The following is a 24,047-nucleotide window of genomic DNA, read 5'->3' as shown; positions in this document are numbered from 1 at the left end:
CAGCCATGCTGTGAACAACTTTGAATGCCATGCGAAGATCTGGATTTCGTTTTGTAAGTGATAGGAAGCAGAGAGGCAGGGAAATAGCCTGTAACTTCAATTCAGGAAAGTTTGTGTGGCTGTAAAGTGTCTCAGAGAACGAACAGGGCAGCATACCTATGAGAGCTTGAGCATTCATTGCTCTGTGAAGTGAAAGTTGCTCAGTCATGTCTGACTCTTTGTGACCCCATGGAATACTCCATGGAATTCTCCAGGCCAGAATACTGGCGTGGGTAGCCTGTTTGCTTCTTCAGGGGATCTCCCCAACCCAGGGATTGAACCCAGGTCTCCCGCATTGCAGGTGGATTCTTTACCAACTGATCCACCAGGGAAGCCCAAGTAAATCATGGGTCCAAGAAAACACCAATGTTTTAGTCTAGATGACAGGCAAGATGGTGATGTCAGTTACAGAAAGGGAGAAATTGGAAAAGACAGGTTGGGGAAGGAGAGAAAAGAGATTCTGTCTTGGAACTGTTGAGTTTGACATATTAGTGGAATTTAAACACGAATAAACCCAGCCAAAATAAGAAGCAGAAGCCTATACTTCGGGATTAGTGGGATTCAGAGCTTTTTGCACAGAGAAGAGGTTTAAAACCATAAAAATTCCAGAAGAGGAATATGTAGAGAGTAAGTAGAGAAAAATTCCTGGGAGAATATCTACAATAAGGAGATTGAGCAGGGGAAATTGAAGCCTAAAGAGATAAAGGTTCAAGTTCAAAGTTAAAGAAACAGGGCTTGGAGACAAAAGACTCCATTCACAATTCTGGAAACACTTCTGGTTCCAGAAACTTGGTATCATTGAATCTGTCAAGTGCTCCAGGAGGTAATGGGTGGTTGAGGAAGGCAGTTAAATGTGGTGGCCAGTAGGTTATGAGCCAGTGACTTTTGATAATTTAGTTCCAATGGGGTGATAAAGAATAAAAACTAAACTGTTAGGAGTTAAAGATTAGGTCAAGAAGAAAAGCACATGTTCAAAAAGTTTGCAGAAAAGATATTTGAGAAAGAAGTAGAGTTAAAGATCAGCTTTGTCATTGTTGTTGCTAGGATAGGAGTATTTGGAGAGGAGAGCAAGAAACTGTGGTCCTGAGAGAAAAGAGATAATCAACAGAAAAAATCTCTGAAGAGGTAGGAGGAGATGGGATCAAGGGTGTGGATATGGGAAAGGGAAAAAGGAAGAAAAATAAAATAGATGGATTTAGAGAAAGGTTATTGTAGAGAAGGGAGGCACTGGTGGAGCTAATATAAAATGAATGTAGTCTTCTAAGTATGAGGCGAAGTAATCTTCAGAGATTCCAATCCTGGGAAATAGGATAGTGAAAAATACTGGGAATTAAGCACTGTGGGAAATGTTATAGTGACTCAGTTAGGGAAGAATACTCACTGAATAATGGAAAAGGCCCAGTTAAGTTGAGCTGCAAGAAATTTCGGTGAAATTAAATGACTTTTTTCAATCTTTCTCAAGAAGCCCTGGGTGGCATGAAAGCAGAACCAAATTAAGTTGGTGGTGTGGTCTCCATTGGGGAAATAAAATATGGTAAAGCGTGTGCGTGTTTTAGAATCAGCTTGCTTTTAACAAGACTGTTGGGGGTTACACCTGCAGTGGAAAAAGCACAGGGCGAGGTCAGCATCAGAAGGAAACACATTTATATTTCTGAATGCCCGAGCAGAAATAACAGATTTGAGATGAGTAAATCTGCAATGAATACAGACCAAGTAAAATGGACAGTGGAGTTACTTCCTGGATGATCCGAGTCTTTAAGAAACCACATTTTTGAGGAAAAATATTTTTATTTTACCTTTCTATACTGACCTATGTAAATATACTATGTTCATCAAAATAATAAAATAGTTCTTTATCTTTCCCTCTTATTGGCCATGTAACAAAGCCTAACACTTGAAAAGTGACTTTAAAAATATTTGGGGAATTCAAGACCTAAGAGAAAAAATAAAGCAGAAAAAACAGCCAAAACTTCCTTACTATTTGTATATATTTACTTGAAAGACAAATGCAGGTTTTTTAACTTTCAAAATGAGAGTTATTCTTTTGACTTTGAGAATAATGAATTTATTAAAATTACATATGTAAAGTATGAACCTTAACCAAGCATGTAAACAAAATAAATGGTATGGGTCATAAACGAAGACATTCATGTCATATTGTCATAAGATTTCTTCTGGTAGGAAAAATTGAAAGAAAACAGGCAGACACAGAGGCTAGAAGACATGCACAAAATAACTTACAGGGATGTGGGAGAAAATTAATACCATAACAAGGCTAAGATGTCCTGTATTGTTTTTTCCAAAGCCTGCCCCATGCTCTATATTTGCGGTTGAACTGCAGTTGAACTTGCAACATACTCCATATTCTTAAGTTTCGAGCATTTTACTCTTAAAGCCATGCTCCAGGGAAGTGCAAGCAACCCAGACACACAGCTGAAGAGAAAAATCCATCCCCATGGGTCTGAATGGAGATAAGAGAACCTCTTACTGTTCATTAATTTCACAACTGTCAGTCTGAAATTTCAGAGAAAGCTGAAAAATCAGCTTGTGGTTACTGCCGCTGCCCTATTTGCCAAGGTTTTACTCTTCAACCTCTTTATATTTTCAGACAGAAGTCGATGTGTAGGGGATTGAGAAGAGAGGAAGAAGAGACCAAATTACAGGCAGAAAGAGTAGAGGCCCCTTCTTGGCTAGGGTGCTACTGTGACTGGCATAGCTGAGCGAGGCAAGGGTGTGGGAAGGTGTGCCCAGGGGGCTTGTATACATGGGTACTGCCAGGGCCAGCCAACTCTAGGAAGTGTAATGAAAGGGGGAGTGTGGCAAAGAGGAAGCCAAGCTGTCTAAATTTTCTGCAGAGCAAAGGCTTAGATGAACAGTTTTCCTGTGAACATCGTATTTTGGGGATAAGGCATGATTTTTTAAAAAGTTAATCTCTGAATCGATCTGAATCGGTGAATCTGATATGAACTGTTTTAGGGGGGGCAACTACTGATAAATGCCCCTACACAGCAAGTTTATTAGGGCTCATTGCATTTTGTTCTTCTTGTTTCAGTGTCCTGGGAAAGTCTATTTAGGTTGGATGTAGCCAGAGGCAATTGAACACTTCAGGGGAAGTTTTCATATGTGTATATTTCTTTCAACTAACTTTCATATGTTTTTAATCATTTTGCTGGCCACTATTGGAATTATTATTCTATTTTCCATGCAGCATTTTTTTTTCTCTTTAGTTAATGTCTTTTCTCTGTCGGGAATGCCTCATGTTCCATCTTTTAAGCCAAGACTATGCAATGCAAAGGGAAGTGGACATTTAACAGCTTTCCTCCTGATCAGTGTAGATGACCTGTCATCCATCCATTTGTTTTTAGTTTGCAATATCACCGTTGAGTCAAAAGGGAAAGAATAAGGATCTAGAAGAGAGCGGTTTAGTGGATAACCTTGAGAGGTGTTGAAAGAAGAGGAATGGACGTAATTCCAGAAAACCTAGACTAGAATACCTATTTCAAATCATTTCAAATAGTTTTCAATGACCTCCCTAAGTGTTCGGGCAGAAAGAAAACCACAGTGAACCACACAACTAAATAGCTAACAGAGCTTATAAAAGGACACATAATAACTGGTCAGAAGGAAAAAATAGTCCTAACATTAAATAGTATTGCATGAACCTTAATGAAAGAGATATTAAAAACTGAAGCGGAAGTTATTATTGAGGCTTTCCAGGTGGCACAGTGGTAAAGAATCTGTCTGCCAATGCAGGAGATGCAAGCGATGCTGGTTTGATCCCTGGGTTGGGAAGACCCCTTGGGGTAGGAAATGGCAACCCACTCTAGTATTCTCGCCTGGGAGATTCCATGGATGGAGGGGCCTGGCAGGCTACAGTCCAGGGGGTTGCAAAGAGTTGGACATGACTGAGCACACAGCATACACACAAATGTATTACTAGCAGTTTTACAGAGGATCAGAAACACTCTACACTTGGTCATTTCTTCTATTAATCACACAATAAATACGAAGTAGTAATAAGTGAAATTACAGTTGTGTGGTGTTATTTATAGGAAAGTTTGGAGAACGTTCTCCAATGATGTAACTTTGGGGAGATTTGTTGTGAAATATCAATTAGTAACATATATGGAGCCATTAGCCCCTTTGAAAATCTAGTGGTGGAATGGTCCTCTCCCCAGAAATCGTACATGCATGGAGAACCGTGGATATGACTTAGAATGACAGGTGGACTTCCTAAAGCTCATCCATTAGTCCCATGAAGGGAACTGTCGGGCCTTTAGTCAGAGCCAAACTTTTCCTTTCAAATAGATGCTCCTTTGTGCAAGGCATCAATTGGCACCATTTAAATGCCTCAAAAAGTACTGAGTGGAAGCCGGCAAGAACTTGTGAAATATATCACCTCTGGCTTTAGGAAGATCTTAAGTTCTGCTTTGTGTAAAACAGTCCCTAATATACCTGTTGTCTTGACTAATATTAATAGTGTCCTCTTTTTACTCTCTGAAATGTCCCTGTTTGGTCAATAAACTACACAGACACTTTTGAAAAACATCAATTCATAAAATATAAGCAATCAAGAGATGAAACCAAAACAGCAAAAATAAACTTAGAAATATTGAAACTGTGAAACCATGTGGAAAAATATGAATTTATAAGACTGGCAGTGAATCCATTTAAACACAGAACTAAGGTAAAATGACTATAGAAATTATGGTTAGAAAAGAGAATAGAAAAGCAACATGTCTTGACAAAAATACCTTACAAAAATTGATGAGGGAGGGAGAGGTGAAAGGATGCTAATGATACTAAATTCTCCGACTTTCATGGCAAACAGTCAATTAAATCAGTGTAACGTTAAAATATGGAGTGAAAACTGAAAACAAATTCTTTAATAATTTATCTTTGTGTTTTAATGTTGGTGGGTCCTTTAAAAACTAACACTCTTTTAGTGAAGAAATATTTTTCTGAAGTTCAGCAATGAACTTCAGCCAAATGAAGTTTCATTTGGCTCTTATGGTTGAATTCAAGTAAAATTAAATATATTATCTTCATCAATAATAACTTTGATCAGATGATCTCACTTCAATGAAAATATGCATGTCAATATGTTACTTACATAGAGAGATGTCTGGAATGATATTCACTAAGGTCAACCTAAATTGTGGGTAATTTTTATGCTAATTTTATATTTTTATAACAGCTTGAATTTTTATAATGAACTTGTGTCATTTTTATAATAATAATAAAACAATAAAAAATATCAACTTCAGAGTCAAAACTTAGCAGAGATTAGGTAATAAAATCAGTTCTAAAAGGAAAAATCAAGTGGAGTCCAAATTACTTTCCGAAATGACTGATGAGGATGATATTTAAGGTGTTGTATATAATACAGTTTAGTAATAGAACCAATTAGTAATTGACATTAAAATTAACATTAGGAATGAATACAGCTTTGCATAGAATAAAATCAATATACAATGCAAAATGAAAATATTGACTATCTTAAATTACATTATTCCAATAATGCATCTTATTTTGTCAATCATTTATAGTTGAATATATTAGTTAAATGCTTGCATGATGCAACTTAACTGAAATCCTAGAATTCAGTTGCAAAGGCCTGGAGAAATAATCTGAACACAAGATTTAGCACAAGTCTGTTTCTACCATAACATAAGACAGCTCTTCCTGATAGTTTTATTGTATTCAGACTTGTTTCCCTGGCGTGCTTGCATTCACCAAAAAATGAATTCACAAATAACGGGATGAGACTTGTAGGGTATGAGCCATCTTGCGTTGAAAAGTGGCAGCCAAAAAGTTGGTTTGGGGGATGCATGGGCTGAACCATTCCTTGGGGCCTATGTTGCTGGCTGTGGCTGGACTGAGAATCATTGTCTAACATTCAGCCTCCCAAATGCTTCCCCACCCTGTGCCTCTAAAAGGTCACAGGTATAATTATCTACCTGCTACCGGGGAACAAAGGAAGCCTCCCACATTTGCACTTTGGAAGGCTGCAGTTAGCTGGCTTTATTTGCTGTCATTGAAGTATCTGGCTTGCTGGTTTTGGAGAGCCTATTTTAGTGGGGCTGGGCCAAAGCAGCCATATCGAAATGTAAAAGATGTCTTTATTACCAAATATGTATGTAAATAAAATGCCTGGCTCTTTCCCCCAAGTGACACGTTTCACACATTACTTAGAAACAAATACTACTGCAAGTTTAATGGTCCTTTTCCCCCCTTTTAGATTGCATGATAACATCCCTGTAACAACACAGCCTCATGCCCTGTGTTCATTTGTGGACACTGATTAACCTGAGTCAAAAAGAGATCAGGGAAACTAGAAGTGTGGGAATGTCCTGAAAAGGAAACAGTCCTTGTGCCCCGAACCACCACTTTGAGTCAAATAGGAAAAAGTGCCCCACCTTAAGACACTCTCAAACCTTCTTAGTTGTGATCATTAATCTGTAATGAGGCAAATCACTAGATATAATATTTTAAAGTGGTGACCATGGGAAAGCACACACAGGACAATCCTTGCCCTCCTGTCTCAGGACATGGCCTAGAATCGGCCCTGTCTGCTGGTGTGCACTTTGTATCTCTGATGGAGTGTGACTGGTCATGAGCACCGTATGGTCACTTCTGCACACATCTGGGTTGAATCATAGACATTTCAACTTCATGAAAGCCAATAAAGCAATTGTTCTAAATATTGATATTGAAGTTGCACTGTGAGCTGAAAGAAACCAGAGACCTCTGCTGGAAACACGGAGGAGACTCAGTCAGCGGATGAGACTGCCACTAGCTGGAAATGCACTGGGAGGAAAGGGCCGCAACTCAGGAGGGGGTTCAAGTGTAGCCCAGACGCTGCTGTTCAGGAAGAACACTGATTACAGGCCAGAAGCCAGGCACTGTGCTAGGGAGAGAATCAGAACTAGCCCTAACGGTGGGAATGAGTCCACTTAAATTCACCACCTTTATTTGGGAAATATTTTTAATGTTTTTCCTAAGCTCTTTGCCTGAGGCAGTAAGGCAGGTTGACAGACCCCTAACTGGGGTGCACAGAGCCCATTCCCCTTGAAATTAGTCAAGAAACAAGGAATAAAGGGACTTGCTGTGTGGAGCAAGCCTTCTTGACCTCTCTGCCCATTGATATGTTTGAACTCACATTGATTAGTTCTGATGATTGTTCTCCAGATGGGAACCTCTCTAGGATCCTGGACTTTTTTGTGGTCCTTAAAAATTTTAGAAGCTTTGGATCCCAGATATCTGACCCACAAGAAAGGCCTCACTGTTCTGGAGTCTCCCATAGGTGACCCAGATGGTGTTTGGCAGCTGGCGTTACCCTCAGCCCTGGCATGAAGCCTGTGTGCCTGGTCCCTAGTCTCAACTACTACACAACTCTGTGGGTCATGTCATGGGTCCTTTGTGACCAGGCTGTCCTCTTTACAGCATCTCACCCAGGCTACACCATAGAACTACCTCCTCTCTGCTTCATATTCTGGATTTCAGACTGTAGACTGATGGACTCAGCACAATTTCAGCCAGTGGACATTCATGTTTTATTTGACTGGCATGATGCTCTTAGAAGTTTCAAATGTGAATATCCCTAGGTGGGACTTACTGTCATGGATACTGTACTCTCCACCACTCCCTATGGCCCTACATGCAGCTGCCAAACCCCGAAAGCATATGAGCCTGTGACTGAGCAGCCTACTTTTCCCACTCTCTCTTCAACTTTGTTGCTGTTCACTCACTCAGTCATGTCCAGCTCTTTGTGACCCCATGGACTGCAGCACGCCAGGCTTCCCTGTCGTTCACCATCTCCAGAGTGCGCTCAAACTCATGTCCATTGAGTCGGTGATGCCATCCAACCATCTCAGCCTCTGTCACCCCATTCTCCTCCTGCCTTCAGTCTTTCCCAGCACCAGAGTCTTTTCCAACGAGTTGGCTCTTTGCATCAGGTGGCCAAAGTATTGGAGCTTTAGCTTCAGCATCAGTCCTTTCAGTGAATATTCAGGGTGCCCCACTTATCTCAACAAAAGGTATTTGCTTATATTTAATTTCTAAGAAATGAGCTAAACTTAGTTAATTTGCATGAATGTGCCAGTGGCTAGACATGGGTTGCTCCTTGTCTAGAAGATCTTTGCATTTTAGCTGGGATTTCCTATGGAATCAGTACTTTGAGTCAAAGGAATGAACCTGTGGCTCTGGAATTTAAGAAGTAGGGCAAGCACTTTAGAAAACAAGTAGGCAGCAATATATTAGTGATTGCCACACTGAAGTGTCCCTGCTGTCTTTGATTATAAGCATGTAGGCAATTTGAACAGAACTTGACAGGAGGCTAGAAACCTATCCTTAGGCAAAAGAAGCCCCTCTGTGAAGGGAGGGGAGTCCAAGAGCCCAAGAGCACCCAGTAGCTGTGCACAACCCTCAAGTCATTTGCTTGCTGGAGGATTTTTTGCTTCCCTCACTTCTAGCTGGAACTCAGGTTGTCTAAAGCAGGGACCACTCTGCCAAGGCCCGAGGGAATCATTCTGTGACTGTGCAGCTTTTGAATGGGTGTCATTCCATTCAGTGTTCCTCTTTCTGCTTGACAAAATGAACATAAAGAATTTGGGCCATAGCTTCTGTTTTCGATTTTCCACACTCCTTATCCCTTCTATTAGGCCAAATAATTGAAATGTTTGTGGTGAGTGCACAAGACGTATCATAGCATGCAGTAAGGTCAGATGGGGAAATAAGAGGGAGAGTTTTTCTTTCCTACACTTGAGGAAAAAAGAGCAAAACCTCTTAGAAATTCTTGTGTAAGACATGGGGAACAAAAGTACAGCGACCAAGGTGGGATGAGGGGTTGGGATGGACTGGGAGACTGAGACTGGCATATATGCACTACTATGTATAAAATAGCTAACTGAGGACAGAATGTGCAGCACAGGGACCTCTGCTCAATGTTCTGTGGTGAACTAAAGGGGAAGGAAACCCAAGGAAGAGGGGATGTACGTGTGCATATAGCTGACGCGCTTTGCTGTACAGCAGAAATTGACACGATATTGTAAAGCAGCTATGCTTGCTTGAGGGCTCAGTTGCTCAGTAGTGTCTGACTCTCTGCGGCCCCATGCATGGGAGCCCGCCAAGCTCCTCTGTCCATGGGATTCTCCAGTCAAGAATACTAGAGTGTGTTACCACGCCCCACTCCAGGGGATTGTCCCATTCCAGGGATAGAATCTGCAACTCTTGTGTCTCCTGCATTGGCAGGTGGATTCTTTACCACTAGTGCCACTGGGAAAGCAACCATACTCCAATATAAAATAGAAAGAAATCCTTGTGTATATTCCACTAATGAAAATGTCCAACCAAGAGGCAGCTAACAATTACGAGGCGCTTTCTAAGTGCCAGTCCCTGTAGTAAGCACTTAAGATGATTTATCTTAATACTTCTGACAATAATCCTCTGGATAAAATGCAGTATTCCCATTTTACAAACCAGGAGACTGAGGTATGAGCTGTTAGTAAATGGTAAAGTTGCTTTTCACCCAGACATTAGGTCTTCAGGCTGCCTGCACTGCCACTGTGAAGGGAGGAGGGACGTACTGACATGCGACTGTTTGTCAGACATGATCTCGGGTTCTTTGCAGGTATTCTCATGTTTAACCCTCTGACTGTGTGGATCACAATAAACTGTTTGATATTCTTAAAGAGATGGGAATACCAGACCACCTGACCTGCCTCTTGAGAAATCTGTATGCAGGTCAGGAAGCAACAGTTAGAACTGAGCATGAAACAACAGACTGGTTCCAAATAGGAAAAGGAGTACATCAAGGCTGTATATTGTCACCCTGCTCTCCCATACTCTTGCCTGGAAAATGCCATGGATGGAGGAGCCTGGTGGGCTGCAGTCCATGGGGTCGCTGGGAGTCAGACACAACTGAGCGACTTCAATTTCAGTTTTCACTTTTCACTTTCATGTACTGGAGAAGGAAATGGCAACCCACTCCAGTGTTCTTGCCTGGAGAATCCCAGGGATGGGGGAGCCTGGTGGGCTGCCCCGTCTATGGGGTCACACAGAGTTGGACATGACTGAAGCAGCAGCAGCAGCAGCAGAGTACATCATGAGAAAAGCTGGGCTGGAAGAAGCACAAGCTGGAATCAAGATTGCTGGGAGAAATATCAATAACCTCAGATATGCAGGTGACACCACGCTTATGGCAGAAAGTGAAGAACTTAAAGAGCCTCTTGATGAAAGTGAAAGAGGAGAGTGAAAAAGTTGGCTTGAAGCTCAACATTCAGAAAACTAAGATCATGACATCCATTCCCATCACTTCATTGCAAATAGATGGGGAAACAGTGGAAACAGTGTCAGACTTTATTTTTCTGGGCTCCAAAGTCACTGCAGATGGTGACTACAGCCATGAAATTAAACTCCTTGGAAGGAAAGTTATGACCAACCTAGAGAGCATATTAAAAAGCAGAGACATTACTTTGCCAACAAAGGTACATCTAGTCAAGGCTATGGTTTTTCCAGTAGTCATGTATAGATGTGAGAGTTGGACTATAAAGAATGCTGAGTGCCGAAGATTTGATGCTTTTGAACTGTGGTGTTGAAGAAGACTCTTGAGAGTCCACTGGACTGCAAGGGGATCCAACCAGTCCATCCTAAAGGAGATCAGTCCTGGGTGTTCATTGGAAGGACTGATGTTGAAGCTGAAATTCCAATACATTTGCCACCTGATGCGAAGAGCTGATTCATTTGAAAAGACCCTGATGCTGGGAAAGATTGAGGGCAGGAGGAGAAGGGGATGACAGAGGATGAGATGGTTGGATGGCATCACTGACTCAATGGACATGGGTTTGGGTGGAGTCTGGGAGTTGGTAATAGACAGGGAGGCCTGGTGTGCTATGGTTTATGGGGTCACGAAGAGTCAGACATGACTGAGCGACTGAACTGAACTGAATCTCTTGCTGTGAGGAACTGAGGCAGGGAGAAATCATTTGTTCATAGATATGTGATTCTGAGGCAGGGAGAAATCATCCGTCCACAGACGTGTGATTTCACTGTGCATTTGTCTTCTGATTCCAGGTCTGCTTGATTTCAGCAGTTTCTAGAAACATGAGGCGGAAGGTCATCTGTGGTCGGCTGAATATCATGCTCTGCCTTATGGGTTCACAGAGTCAGCCATTGCATGGGATTTGAGAGAAATCCACAAAATTCCTACTTCTGCTCTCTGGACTACCTCAAAAACTCATTCCTTTGGATTAAACTGCTTTCTCCCCAGATCCTCTTTCAAAATGCAAATAGACCTATGAGAGTTTTCTATGAAGAATTTTATCATATTTCCCCAACCCCCTTCCAACAATATCAAGGGATGGGGGTTGTGAAGGGTAGAAGGGGATGCTGAAAGTGATGAAAAGGAAAGGAGGTCCAGGTGACCCAAAGCTGTTCCCAAAGTCAGAACTTTGCCTGCGGCCATTTAAAACAATTTGAAGCAAACTGACTGAGCTTGAAAGTGTATAAACAAGTTTCCATTCCCCCAGGCATGTCCTACATATGCAGAAAAAGTATCAATAGCATTTTAATATATAGGAGCAACTGTGTAGTTCAGTCTCAAACCTCAACAATTGCAGTTTGATTGTCTCAAAACCACTGGTATTTCACGTTTACTTCTAGTGTTTTCAAACAATTCTACCCAAATGTCACATCTGGAAGGATCGTTGTTTGAAATTAAATTGTTTTTGGAAATCACTGGATGCCACGTAAAGGAATTTTCCAATCCAGCCTGTCTATTGGCCAACTATTAAAGAGTCTGCTACATGTGATCTGGGGATTTGTTTTGCTCCTTTCAACAATAAGAAAGACTTGGCCATTCATTTGGAAATGCTGTTAACATTAGAGGATTTTCATGTACCTGATTTTTAAAAACAAACTATTGGTATTTTGAATATATGCTTGGCATTTTAGTTATTTACTTGCTAGTCCTGAGATAACAAAGGCAGAAAATAAAAGTCAAAGAATGAAATCCAAACGAAAGCTTCTGTTTATGAAAGGAATACAGTTTCTTAGCTAAAGTTTTTTCCTTTTCTTTTTTCTTTTCACATTTGAGTTGTTTTTTCTTTTTTTCTTTTTCTTCCTGATCCTGTGGAAAGCTATTGGCTGGAAAGTGAGGTGTTTTTGGTATGGATTCAACCTCTTGGCAAATTCTGGTAAGAACAACTTTCCCTGAAGAAAATGGGTGTGGCCCTGGCGTGTGGTTCCCATGCTCTTCAGTTTGGCTCCAGGCCTGACCTTCATATTCAGATAGCTTCCGGGTCACGGGTAAAATGAAGCAATGGGGGAAGACAGGAAAAACCTAATAACTGTGGCAGGCACTCAGTTTTTCCAGCTTCTAGAGAGAAAAAAAGGACAGCAAGGGGCACTATCTGACCTGGAACATGGGAGCAGGGCCTGCTTTGTCTACAGCTTGTATACTCGAGGGCCCCCGGCCCTGGGAAAGGCCCAGGAAAGAAGTTTTTCAATGAAAAGAAGAAAGATATCATCTTGGATATAAGACAGAAAGGATTCTCTCCTTAAGAAACAATTTTGTTACTTGTTTGTTGTCTTCTCCTTTCTTATCAGAGTTTTTGATTCCAATCTTTCCCTTTCCTCTCTCTCTCTTCCCTCAACCTCTGATTTCCTGAAGCTTTAGTTTGGGACAAGTGATCTCTCTCTGTTTTTACCTTCTCTGCTTAAACGAAGGTAGATGTGAAAGCTGCTTAGGGACTTTTAATGACAGTATCATGGCATCGGAGTTGATCTTGGCGTAGGATTATTGGAAAATCATTGAGACCCTTCTTCAATTTGCAAGACCTCTTTTTCCCTATAGGGCTTCCCTGGTAGCTTAGTGGTAAAGAATCTGCCTGCCAGTGTGAGAGACACAGGTTTGATACCTAGGTCGGGAAGATGCCCTGGAGAAGGAGATGGCAACCCACTCTAGTAACTCTTGCCTGGGAAATCCCATGGACAGAAGAGCGTGGCAGGCTATAGCCCATGAGGTCACAAAACGGTCAGACATGACTTAGTGACTAAACAATAAAGCGTCTCTGCCTATAAGACCCTCAGAGAGGTAAATATGTGAAAGAGGCAATGGAATGTAGGAAGGATATGAGTTACATAATAAAAAGGGAAAGTAAAAGAATTAGCCTTATTTCAAATTCTGTCAATGATCTCGCTCTTCATAAAGGTGCACTTGTCCTCACAGCTAGCAGTGAGGGCCTGTTCATAGGACAATTGCCTCCATTTCAATGGAACTTTTTCAAGGTTGTGTCACACTGCTTTTGGTGGAGTTCTAAGAATTTGGGGAGAGATTTTAATTGTTGACCTTGGAATGTGGATTTCTAAGAACTACGTATATCAGTTCAGTCATTACATAAAGGTTCCCTAAGCATCTATCACTAGAAAATGTGGATGTGTGTGTTTGGGACTGGAAGAAGGGAGATGAGGATAACATGGAGAGGAGGCTTAGGAAGGCACATGAAATCATTTAAGCTAGATGAATTCCTTGAGAGTACAGCATATTGTAGTTCTGTTCATTTTAGGCTTGAAATAATATTTGAACTTGTAATATGCATCCTCTCCTTTCACAGAGGTTACAATCAGTATTTTTCTTTTCAGAGAAGCAGAAAGATACATACTGGAGCAGAAAGGCAGGACCATCTATTGTTGCTTTCATCTTTGGGCTCTGAGAGAGGTAGCTATATCTATTATGGTCTCTCTCTCTATGGATATATGATATATAATTATAATTTGAGCTTACTTTTAGAAATGAATATGTTCGGCAGAAACCAGAACAATTCTATAAAGCAATTATCCTTCAATTAAAAAATAAATAAAATTAAATTAAATTTTAAAAATGAATATGTTAAGAGTATAATTTGTATAGGTGAGTATTGTTTTCAAATTTCTATGTCAGGAAGCTATATATCAATTTCATCAATGATGCTGTTGCTCTAAAATGTGTAACTCTCACCCTCAACACATATTTCGCACATGCTATATACACACAAGTCCTTTGGTTTGGCTTTGAGAGCCATCAGTGCAGAAGTGAATTGGTCTTGTTACCTTAAAGTTGCGCTTAGTTCACCTGAGAGCCGTGGGATCCTAGAATGCTGCCCTGATATGCAGGCATGGTTGGCACCAAGAAAAGATGAAGAAATGGCATGTGGAGCTGGATATTAGTGGCCCAGCTGGCAGCATCATCAAGGCGTGGTTTGTGAGGTTGAGCCTAGTTTTCATGACATCAGCACTGATGAGTCTGCGTAGGTGAATTAGGGCCACTGAAGATGAATATATGAGTAGGAACCACCAGAAGGATCACACTGAACTTTTTCCTACCACTTCCAAAGAGTTCCAAGTCATTCTTGTGTTTAGGAACCAGAGGCAAATGGTTCTAGGAGCCTTAGTCTTGATTTCAGAAACTTAGTTTAACCGAAGGCATGAACAGACAAAGGACTAAGAAAACCCTTAAGATTCACTTTTCTCTCTCTCTTTACACATCTCTCCTCCTCATCTGATAGTCCTGATAAGCCTACCTGGTATTTCACTGAGAAAATATAAGCTTACATACTGTAGCTTTGCCTTCATTTGCATTCAACCTGCTCCTGAAATAGAGAAACATCCCCTGGTACTAAACCCCTCCACTTCACAGGACAGAACCCCAGCCCTGGTTCCTGTTTCTCCTTCAGGTTTTACATTTGCTTGTATCACCTCTCCTGCTTTTTTTAACCTTCCTCTCTCTAGTGGCTCCTGATCCAAAATAGTCAAATACAGTCTACAAGCTCCCATCTTTTAAGGGAGCCTCTCTTAACTGAAAGTCTCTATTTCTAGCCTACCTATTATTTCTCTCCCGATCTCTAAGCCAAATTTCTCAAAACACATCCAATATCACCCATACACTCTGCAGCCCCCATCATGACTGAATGTGTTCTCTCCAAGTTTGTCAAACTAAATCCACATGGCCAAATCAAATAGATTTTCTGGCATTCACCTAGCTCCATCCTTCATCCTACCTCTGTGCATTGCGTACTGTTCCCCACACCCTTATTCGCCACATTCTCTCCTGTCACAGTGCTCAGGGCACCAAACTCTCAAGCCATTTATCCAGCATTTCCAGTCATTCTCCACTCCTTCTTCTCTAACTCTAAATACTGTAATGCTTCAGGGTCAGTCCTGGGTTGATTTTTCAAGTCCTACACTCATTCTGATGACTTTAAATATATAGTAACAATGCACAAATATATATCCCAGCCCACTTCCTCTTTTGAGATTCAAACTTATACATTCAGCCTGACTTATCTAGTTAGACGTCTCACAAGCATTTTTTTTTTTTTTGCCAGTCTCATAGAAATTTTATTTTTTATTTGGGAAGAAAATAATAAAGTCTTATAGTTACAAATGACCATAACAAAGAATGATTTTCAATGAATGATAGAGATATAGTATAAATAGATCTCTATCTCCTTTCACTGTCTTAAGATATTATCGTGGCTCCAATCTTCCTCTATCAATGCCTGTTAGTTGTGTGTTTAATAACTTAAGACATATACATTCATCACAAATAAAACTGTCTTTCTGCCCCTCACTGGTTACACATTATGCTCTGTGCTTACCCAATCCCGCCCACTATAGAACTTTTACCATTCTTTCAGACCTACTTAAAGTGTCTCACAAGTGTTGTGAACTCAGTCATGTCCAGAATGGAAAAATTGGTCTTCATCACAACAGCCTATCTGTTTCTCAAGGTTTTCCCATCTTAGAAAGTGAAACAACTGGTACAGTTGCTCAATTTAGAAATCTGGGAGTTATCCTCAACCCTCTTCCTTACTCCTCCACATCCCAACTATTACCAGGTTCTGCCCACTGTCCCTTTTTTCCTATCTCTGATACCAACACCCTAGGCTAGGCTATCATCCACTTTCACCCGGATTCCTGCAACAGCCGAGTAGGGTGTCCCTATGTCCACTGGGCAGCTGTGCTGTTTCCACAGCTTTATCATGTGTGCCTGCCCCTTCCTTCATTTGATTCTACTTGTGGATTTTTCAGTTCCATTTTAAGATCTTTCTTACCTCAAGGCCTTCGCACAGAATGTCTCCTCCTCCCGTACTTCCATTCCCCTGACATCCTCTTGGCTAATGTTTTCACACCTTCCATGTCTCAGCTGAAATGTCACTTCCTCCCAGAGGTTTTCTCTAACCAAGAACCTGAATGTCCACCTCCCACCATTAGACACTGTCACATTACAACTTGAAATTTTATATTTATTTTTATTTAAATTTCATATCATTTCCTCCATAGGGCTAAAAACTCCATGAGATCAAGAACTGTGTCTTTTTAATGATTCTACATTTAGTCCTTAGTCCAAAGTAAGTAAGTGAAGTCACTCAGTCATGTCCAGTTCTTTGCGACCCCATGGACTGTAGCCAGGCTCCTCTGTCCATGGAATTTTCCAGGCAAGAGTACTAGAGTGGATTGCCATTGCCTTCTCCGGGGGATCTTCCTGACCCAGGGAGCAAACCCAGGTCTCTCACATTGCAGGCAGGTGCTTTACCATCTGAGCCACCATGGAAGCTCAAGAATGCCTAACAAGAATGATCTGTTGAATGAACAAACTTTTGTCCTCTTAACCCTGCTTAACTAACACTCAGCCTGGCACCATAGCCCTACCCTTTTTGTATGACACGTATGCTTCTCTGTTTGAAGTGAAGTGAAGTCGCTCAGTCGTATCCGACTCTGCGACCCCATAGACTGCAGCCTGCCAGGCTCCTCTGTCCATGGGATCTTCTAGGCAATAGTACTGTAGTGGATTGTCATTTCCTTCTCCAGGGGATCTTCCCAACCCAGGGCTCGAACCTGGGTCTCCCGCATTGTAGACAGACGCTTTACCATCTGAGCCACCTTGGGTCTCTGGAGTTAGACACATCTGGCTCTGACACCCTCTGTGTGACTCTAGGTTAGGTGCTTAACCTCAGTTTTTCTACCTGGAAAGTAGGGAGATGTATCTGTCTTATAGTAATATTATGAAGATTAAAATGAGGACATGGACATAAATCCCTGGCCATAGATGCATTCAGTACAGGTCATCTCCCTGTATTGCAGGCCTCCTAATAAGCTCCAAACACTTTTTACCTGGGTTGGGAAGTTGGCACCCACTCCAGTGTTCTTGCCTGGAAAATTCCATGGACAGAGGAACCTGGTGGGCTACAGTCCACGGGGTCACCAAGAGTTGGACACTACTGAGCGACTAAGCACACAGCACAAGCACATTTTACCTCACACATACACACACACACACACACACACACATACACACACACCCCTTAACAGTGTTCCACGACGTGAACCCATCCACTCTGCCCTTCTGAGTCTTTCTGAGTCTCTGATTGTTACTTTCTAACTAAGAGGTTTGCCTTTGGAGAATGAGATATTAGCGATGGAATAGCACTGATGATATTAAACCAAAGACATAATGGTAGTCCTAAATAAATGGAATTTGTATTATAAGGGCACATTCTCAAATATATTTGGCGGTAACACAAAGAGAAAGGCAGTAAATATTTTTGAGTGTAGAAGGCATTACTCTAAAAGAAAACACCAGATGGCAGCAGCAGATGCTAGAGATGTGTCTGATGGGATTGTAGCTCAGCCCTCTAGGATGCTAAGGACAGCTTAAAACTACATTCAGAGACACAAACCTTTGTTAAAAGAAGGAAAAGACAGATTTCCCTGAAGAAAAAGAATGCCTATTTTATAACATAGTATCAGATTTTTAGAAACAGTGTTTCACATGTTATCATCAAAATACTAAGAAAATAACCCCAAGCGTTAAACAAAGCCTTCATTCTGGTTTGTAGTTATATTTAATTAACTGTCAATCTGTGTTTCAGTTAGCCAGAAAGGCCTTAAGTCAAAGACTGCAATACTATCAGCTTATGGAAAAGGGCAAACTTTTCCCCAAATATTAAAGACAAATATTAAAATGTGTTCACTCATATTAAAATAGGGGTCAATAGTGACCTCCATTCTTGCACTTCCAGCACCACTTAGGACACTGCTTGCTAAAATAGAAATCAAAGGATCACATTAAGCTCCAAATTAAACTTTAAACTGATAATTTCTAGTTTCCCACATTATGCATCTAATTTCATCTGCAAGTAACATGACTTTTAAAATCTTGCTAAACTGGATATTGCTTGCTCAGGCTTTCCTTCTTCTAGAGGGAAAAGGGGGAGTGTGATGCTGCTCTGATACCACATAACAGCAGAGCAAACCCTTTTAAATGAAAATCCGCTTTGTGGATGTCATTCCTCTTTCATACTGCATGGTGTCTTTCACAATGCCACTGTGAAATCAGAGAGAGTGAATTCAGTCTTAGATTTTGGATGACAAGCAATGGGACAAGTTCAAACCCATTCCATGGTGAGAGGCAAAGCAGAGCTGGCGCAGAATGCACATTGATGACTTGGGTTGGGGGGTTTGTCTTAGGGATCTCGGCGTTTCCTTTGTTTAGATTTGACTGAAGGGTAACAGGAGCATTTGTCATCAGAGAACCGAGCCAGTCTACGCAGGAGGAACACTCTGAGCGGAGGGTAACTCACTCTGCCAGCGAAACAGTCATTGTTGCCCAACTGCAGGGAACTATTTCCAAGTTCTGTGGTCATAATTCTGAAAATGTTTTTCTTACCTGAGTTCACTATGAGATTGAGCCCCCTGAAAACACTGGGCAAGATCGCTGATTCTAACATGAATTCAGATCAAGGATTCTAGGGGGAAATTGTTCTAACTGGCATAAGGAAAAAGGAAGCAAACATCTGAACTGAAAAAACCACGCGTGTGACTCACAGTCAGCCAAAAGTCGGCCGCCACAGGCAGATGAAATTCTGAAATCCAATAATGCACAGGGCGTTTTCTTTATGGAAATGAACGATTCACTGCGCTATCTAAATCTTACATAATACAAAGAAAAGAAAAACAGCAATAACAGAGTCCAATAACAACCACAACAGAAAACTACGTTCCCCAGGAGAGGCTTTCTGCTGAAAGCGCAACGCAGTGGCAAATGTCTTTTCAAGGGAAGGAATAAAGTCTGTTGGTTCAAGAGGTCTTATTCCTCTTGGAAGCCTAGGAGTTTTCTCCATTTTAATGAACCCTAGCTTGCTCCAGATCTGGCAGCTGAAGGGACCCTAGGTTGGATGACCTTACTATGCCCTCCACTAAAGCCTGTGTGGTCCCCAAACAGGCCAAGGCACATCTGACGGTGGTGGGTGCCAGTTTCTCACTGACATGTGCCTTTTCAGGTTAGGAGCAGAGTTGGCTGTGCTCTGACATAGCTGTCGTGTCCTCCTGATGCCCTTATTTTGACGGACTCCCTCTGATCTAAACGTGAAAGTCACTGACAGCCATCACTGGCCTCCTGTCCTGACAGTCTCCTCTCCAGATGACTCAGTGAGTCAGGAGGTGTCCTCCTGTGGAGCTGGGGGCCCAGGCCAGCCTCTTTTAGCAGTTGTGACTGAGTGAGAACATGCTATGCTCAGCCTGCTGGCTCCACTCTGGGGAGCACAGAGTCTGTGTTACAACAACAAGCATGAGCATTCTGACCACACTCGTCCCTGTCTCAAGCTCTGTAATGAGGACATTTAAAGAAAATGCATACAATCAGGAAACAGTGCTGAATGTCAGAACACTAACCGGAGCTCTTGATTTGTGGCTCTAAGACATGGATTCATTTGCTCGCTGAATCCAGACCCCACACGTTTTGGAAGAAAAGCAACAGCCAAAAGATGAGAAAAACAGTTCATGTTTATGAGACCAGCCTGAAGCCCATGCCACACTTACGAGTTTGGGTTTTCATTCGGCAAAGAAACTAGCTGTTCTTTCTTCAAGTTCATCGGAAAATATGCCCATTAGTCTGACTCTTCGGCTTTAGGATCATTGTTTAGGAATCTTCTAAGCCAGCAAGTGAAAGATCATTTCATTTTAAACATGGAAGTTTGGAAAAAGTACCCGACATTTGCCCAAGTAATACAATAAAAAAATAAAAAAGTAATGAAGAACGACTGGATTAAAAATAAAGGATGTCTTCCCACCCCCCAATCAGTCTGGTTTAACTGTTTACAATAGCTTGGGTTACCTTAGTTTCCTGAAAATAGTTCACTTAAAGAACCCCTACAGGTGGGGCCTTTCAAGCAGCAAGTCATAGAGAAAAGACCTTGACCGCCTCCTATTTCTCATGATTTGATGTTCTGTAAAGTGTGACACGTGGCAAGACAGCCACTTCCCTTGCTTCATGGCAGAATGGAGCACATGGACCTCACCTTATCTTGCAGGTAGCCATCCTCAAAAGCAAACTTCCCCAATCCTGGTTGATGATGAAACTTCAGGTCAAGACCCAGTGACACTTCACTATATAGGCTGGGGACCCCTAGGGTCATGCTTATTTACAACTGCCCAAATCAGGGGTCACAGCCTGGTGTCTGACTCAAACATGGGGTCCAGAGCAGCAGCAGGAACTGAGTATTTCCCAGATCCATGAACACACCTAGCTGACTCTCGGTCTGCGTGGGAGTTACTTCCCCATAGACTAGAGCCATGTAAGCATTGAAAGAAAGCATATTGCACTGTAGAGCATGTTCAGTTCTGCAAGTGCTCCGGTGCTTAATTACTGCTAAAGTCATCTGGGGTTTTTGACACAGATTCTATTTTAGAACGATAAGCTCACCATCACCCAGTGTTGCCAAAAGTGAATTCCTAAGGTAGACTACTAAAATAAACCAGTAATAAGTATTGGCAGTTGGAATGGGAATGATATCTCTGTAATGTAGACACAGCATTACTGACTCATTTTCAAATGCCAGTCTCTCCCAAGGATTATTGGTATGAGGGATTCAGAGAAGAAAGAAGTCCATCTCTCTTTTAGGCAGCAGAATGAAAGAGGACCAGGGACCCACTGGGCAAGGATGTTTTTATATCTGCTGTGCCAATGGAGGTATAGCCACGGAGTCCAATAGGGGGTCAACTTAGGTTTCACTGAGGCAGAAATGGGCACTGAAGGAAAACCATCCTAGGGGATGAGGGAGCTGATTCCGGGGGCATTTTTCTCTCATTCCCCTGGAGGTAGAATGTACCCCCAGGCCTACCCGATGCATATCATGTGGCACAAATTACCTTATCAGTCACAGGGGGTGCTGCCGGGTTCCTCTGAGACTTGGAATTAGTGGACTCTTCCAGGCCACCTCTACTCCCTAATGTCAGATCCTGAGCTTTTGGCCCACTAGGTTGACCTTTACAACTTCTCTTGTGTACTGGAAGGCGGTCGGGGGCAAAGGTCTGACTACAGTTTGGGCAGGACACGAGCTGGCCTTGACGTGGCCTTGTGTGGTTGGGCTGTCCAGTGAGAAGGGGCTGAGGCTTCTGTGGGAGTGGCTGGCGGAACTCCCTGGGGAGTCGGTCATTTTCTACTTTCCACTTTTCCAGGCATTTGGGCTCATGGATAGGAAGGGACAGGGTACCAAATTCCCTCCCACAGATGTAGCAGATGACAGTCCTCGGTCGGGTCGTGATGCCACTGGAAGCTTTCTTGAGACCGGCAAGATCATCAGATCTGTCCAGGCTTGGTGCCCTGGGCCCCTCAACCTTCTGCTTGCAGCTTCTCTGATGAACAAGAAGCCGGTCTGGCAAGAATGTGCGGTTGCAGGACTCACATGGCAGCAGCTGAGCCTGGGAACTCTGGAAGGCTGCCTCATTCACTGCCTGAAGACTGTAGGACCCACTTCCGTTGAGAGGAGGGGGTTTGGAAGGTTCTGGCCTCCTCAGGTGCTTGGGCAACTTGCTGTTTTCAACACGCCACTTCTCCAGGCACTGGGGTTCATGAATGCCAAGGGATTGGGACCCAAATTCTCGGCCACAGATATAGCACACCCGGAACCTGGGTCTGCGGGATGGAATCACGGGGGGCCTGGGCTGGCTTTCAGACATAATCCTCCTACTGGACTGCTTTGAGAGAATTACAGTTCCAGGTCTGTTTTTCCGAGGGTTTGTCTTTATTTTTTCACCCTGACTGTCACGTTCTATTTCTGGCAAGAAGCTAGAATGGGACTCACCAAATAGAACAGCTTGGTTTATAAGAAAGGTAGGCTCTTTGGAATGGTGGAAAGACTGTTGCAATGTGGAAACCCTTTTCTCCTCTTCTTTTTCCATTAACAAAGAGGGCTTTCTCTAAGGCTTGCTCTGATTTCAGGCCAGACGCATTTTGGGCTTCTGCTTAGAGTGAAGGTTAGTCAGGTTGGCTGTCTTGGGGTTCCACATCGTAGCCAGTACCTTAGACCCAAAGACTGTGACTCAGAGCTTCATTGCAGGGCAGCAGTCTGGAATGCTGCAGTCCCCATAAAACCTCAGAGGGCTCCAAGATCTGCAGGGGAAATATAAATCAAGAAGTTATTGCATACACACACACATTCACGTGAGCACACACACACACACGTATTTTAAGTTGATAAAGAACGGTGATTGTTTTGACTGAGCATCCTCTTCGGCTATCATAATAACTGCACATAGGATTTGTTCAGTAAATGTTCGAATAAATATGAAAAACATTTCTGTTATGAACTGCACTGTTACCACATCAAACAAAGGCAGTGTTCATTCGATACTGCAAAGGAAGATGGACAATTACTGCACATCTCAACACATATGGTATGAACCAAGAAGCATGGTGGTGAGGTCATGCAGCAGAGAACCGAGGCTTCTGAAAACTAGATTAATGAAACTGTGGAATCAAGTACAAAAGACCTTCCATTACCTTAGGGATTCTTTTTAGTGCCACGGATCCCTTTGTCAGTTCTTTGAAGCCTATGGACCTCTTCCCAGAATAATAATTTTAAAAGAAAAATATAAAATTCTTACTAGTACAAGTGAAACTAATTTTATTGAAATAATTTATCAAATATTTTTAGTTGTGATTTCTCTTTTACTTGAACTATAGTCACAGGCCAGACTTTTTGAGTGTCCATGAGCCTAAGGTTAAGAACCAGCAGAAGTAATTAAAGCTTGAACAGGTAGATTATCAGGAAGCCTTCAGAGTGAGTTAAGCTTCTTATAACCTACCAGGTATACACGCTTCTTTATTATGGGACTGGAGTATTAATAAATTATGGCTGTAATTGTCAAGCCAAGAATGCAACCTTGGGCTCTATTCTTCCTGGTGGTCTATCTGTACAGCTTCCCTGGGATGAAGATGCTCAGACTTCAGTTGATGTTTCTTTAACAGATGTTGTATTTATGTTCTTGTTTTATACAGACATATCTTCTTATAGACATCAGTCTACCTGTCAAACTGTCTTATTTTTTAAATAAAAACATGGCCGACAATTTTCCTAAACTAGAAGAAAGGACTGATAAGATCTCATTACAGTCAGAAGCCAAAGGAGTTTTTACCTTGGGGAAAGGCATGAGTCAGTTTTATCCCGGTCTACAACCTAGTTCAAGAAAGATTATCTTCAAAAGTCTTAGGACCTTCTTCATTTCCTGAAGGATGACCTCACTCTGGATTAGGGGTTCTTTAGCATTGGCTCCCATTCACAGAGGGAGCGGCACCTGATCTGAGGCTAGATCCTACAGCCATGGGCAGGCACTTGAGTTCAAGCACACCAAGGACAGCTGTGCTGGTTATATCAGAACACTGTTCAGGCACTGCGGCTGAGAAGGGACAAAAAGTTGTGAGATCTGCACTCAGTTCCTGCATTTTGGTGCCAAGAAAAGTGTGAATCTTTGCAATTAAGGCTATCAAATCAGCTCTGGCACAGAAAAGGAAGTTATTCTTCATTTTGACAGATCCTAAGACAGTGATATTAACACATGTGACAAAAGAATGTGCTGGCCCCAAACAGAATGACCAACACAGAAAATGAGGCTTGAAGAAACAAAATTTATAACTTGATTATCACCATCCAAAAGAGAAAGTGGCTCTAGAGAACACAAAGAACCCAGTA

General features: G+C 42.0%; 1 protein-coding gene across 1 annotated transcript in view; it reads right to left on the bottom strand.

Annotated features, from left to right (window-relative positions):
- The window catches only part of LOC102169177 (zinc finger protein 474), a 57,683-nt gene that overhangs the window by 5,839 nt on the left and 27,797 nt on the right, over positions 1-24,047 (bottom strand). The window contains exon 2 of the mRNA XM_018050674.1: positions 21,226-22,468. Coding sequence (XP_017906163.1) covers positions 21,226-22,257 — 1,032 coding nt within the window. The 5' untranslated portion in view covers positions 22,258-22,468. The remainder of the gene's footprint in view (positions 1-21,225; positions 22,469-24,047) is intronic.

This window comes from Capra hircus, chromosome 7 (genome assembly GCF_001704415.2).
Source record: "Capra hircus breed San Clemente chromosome 7, ASM170441v1, whole genome shotgun sequence".
NCBI lineage: Eukaryota > Metazoa > Chordata > Mammalia > Artiodactyla > Bovidae > Capra > Capra hircus.
Note: the sequence above shows the minus strand (reverse complement) of the source record. Positions and strands in the feature narration are given on the sequence as shown.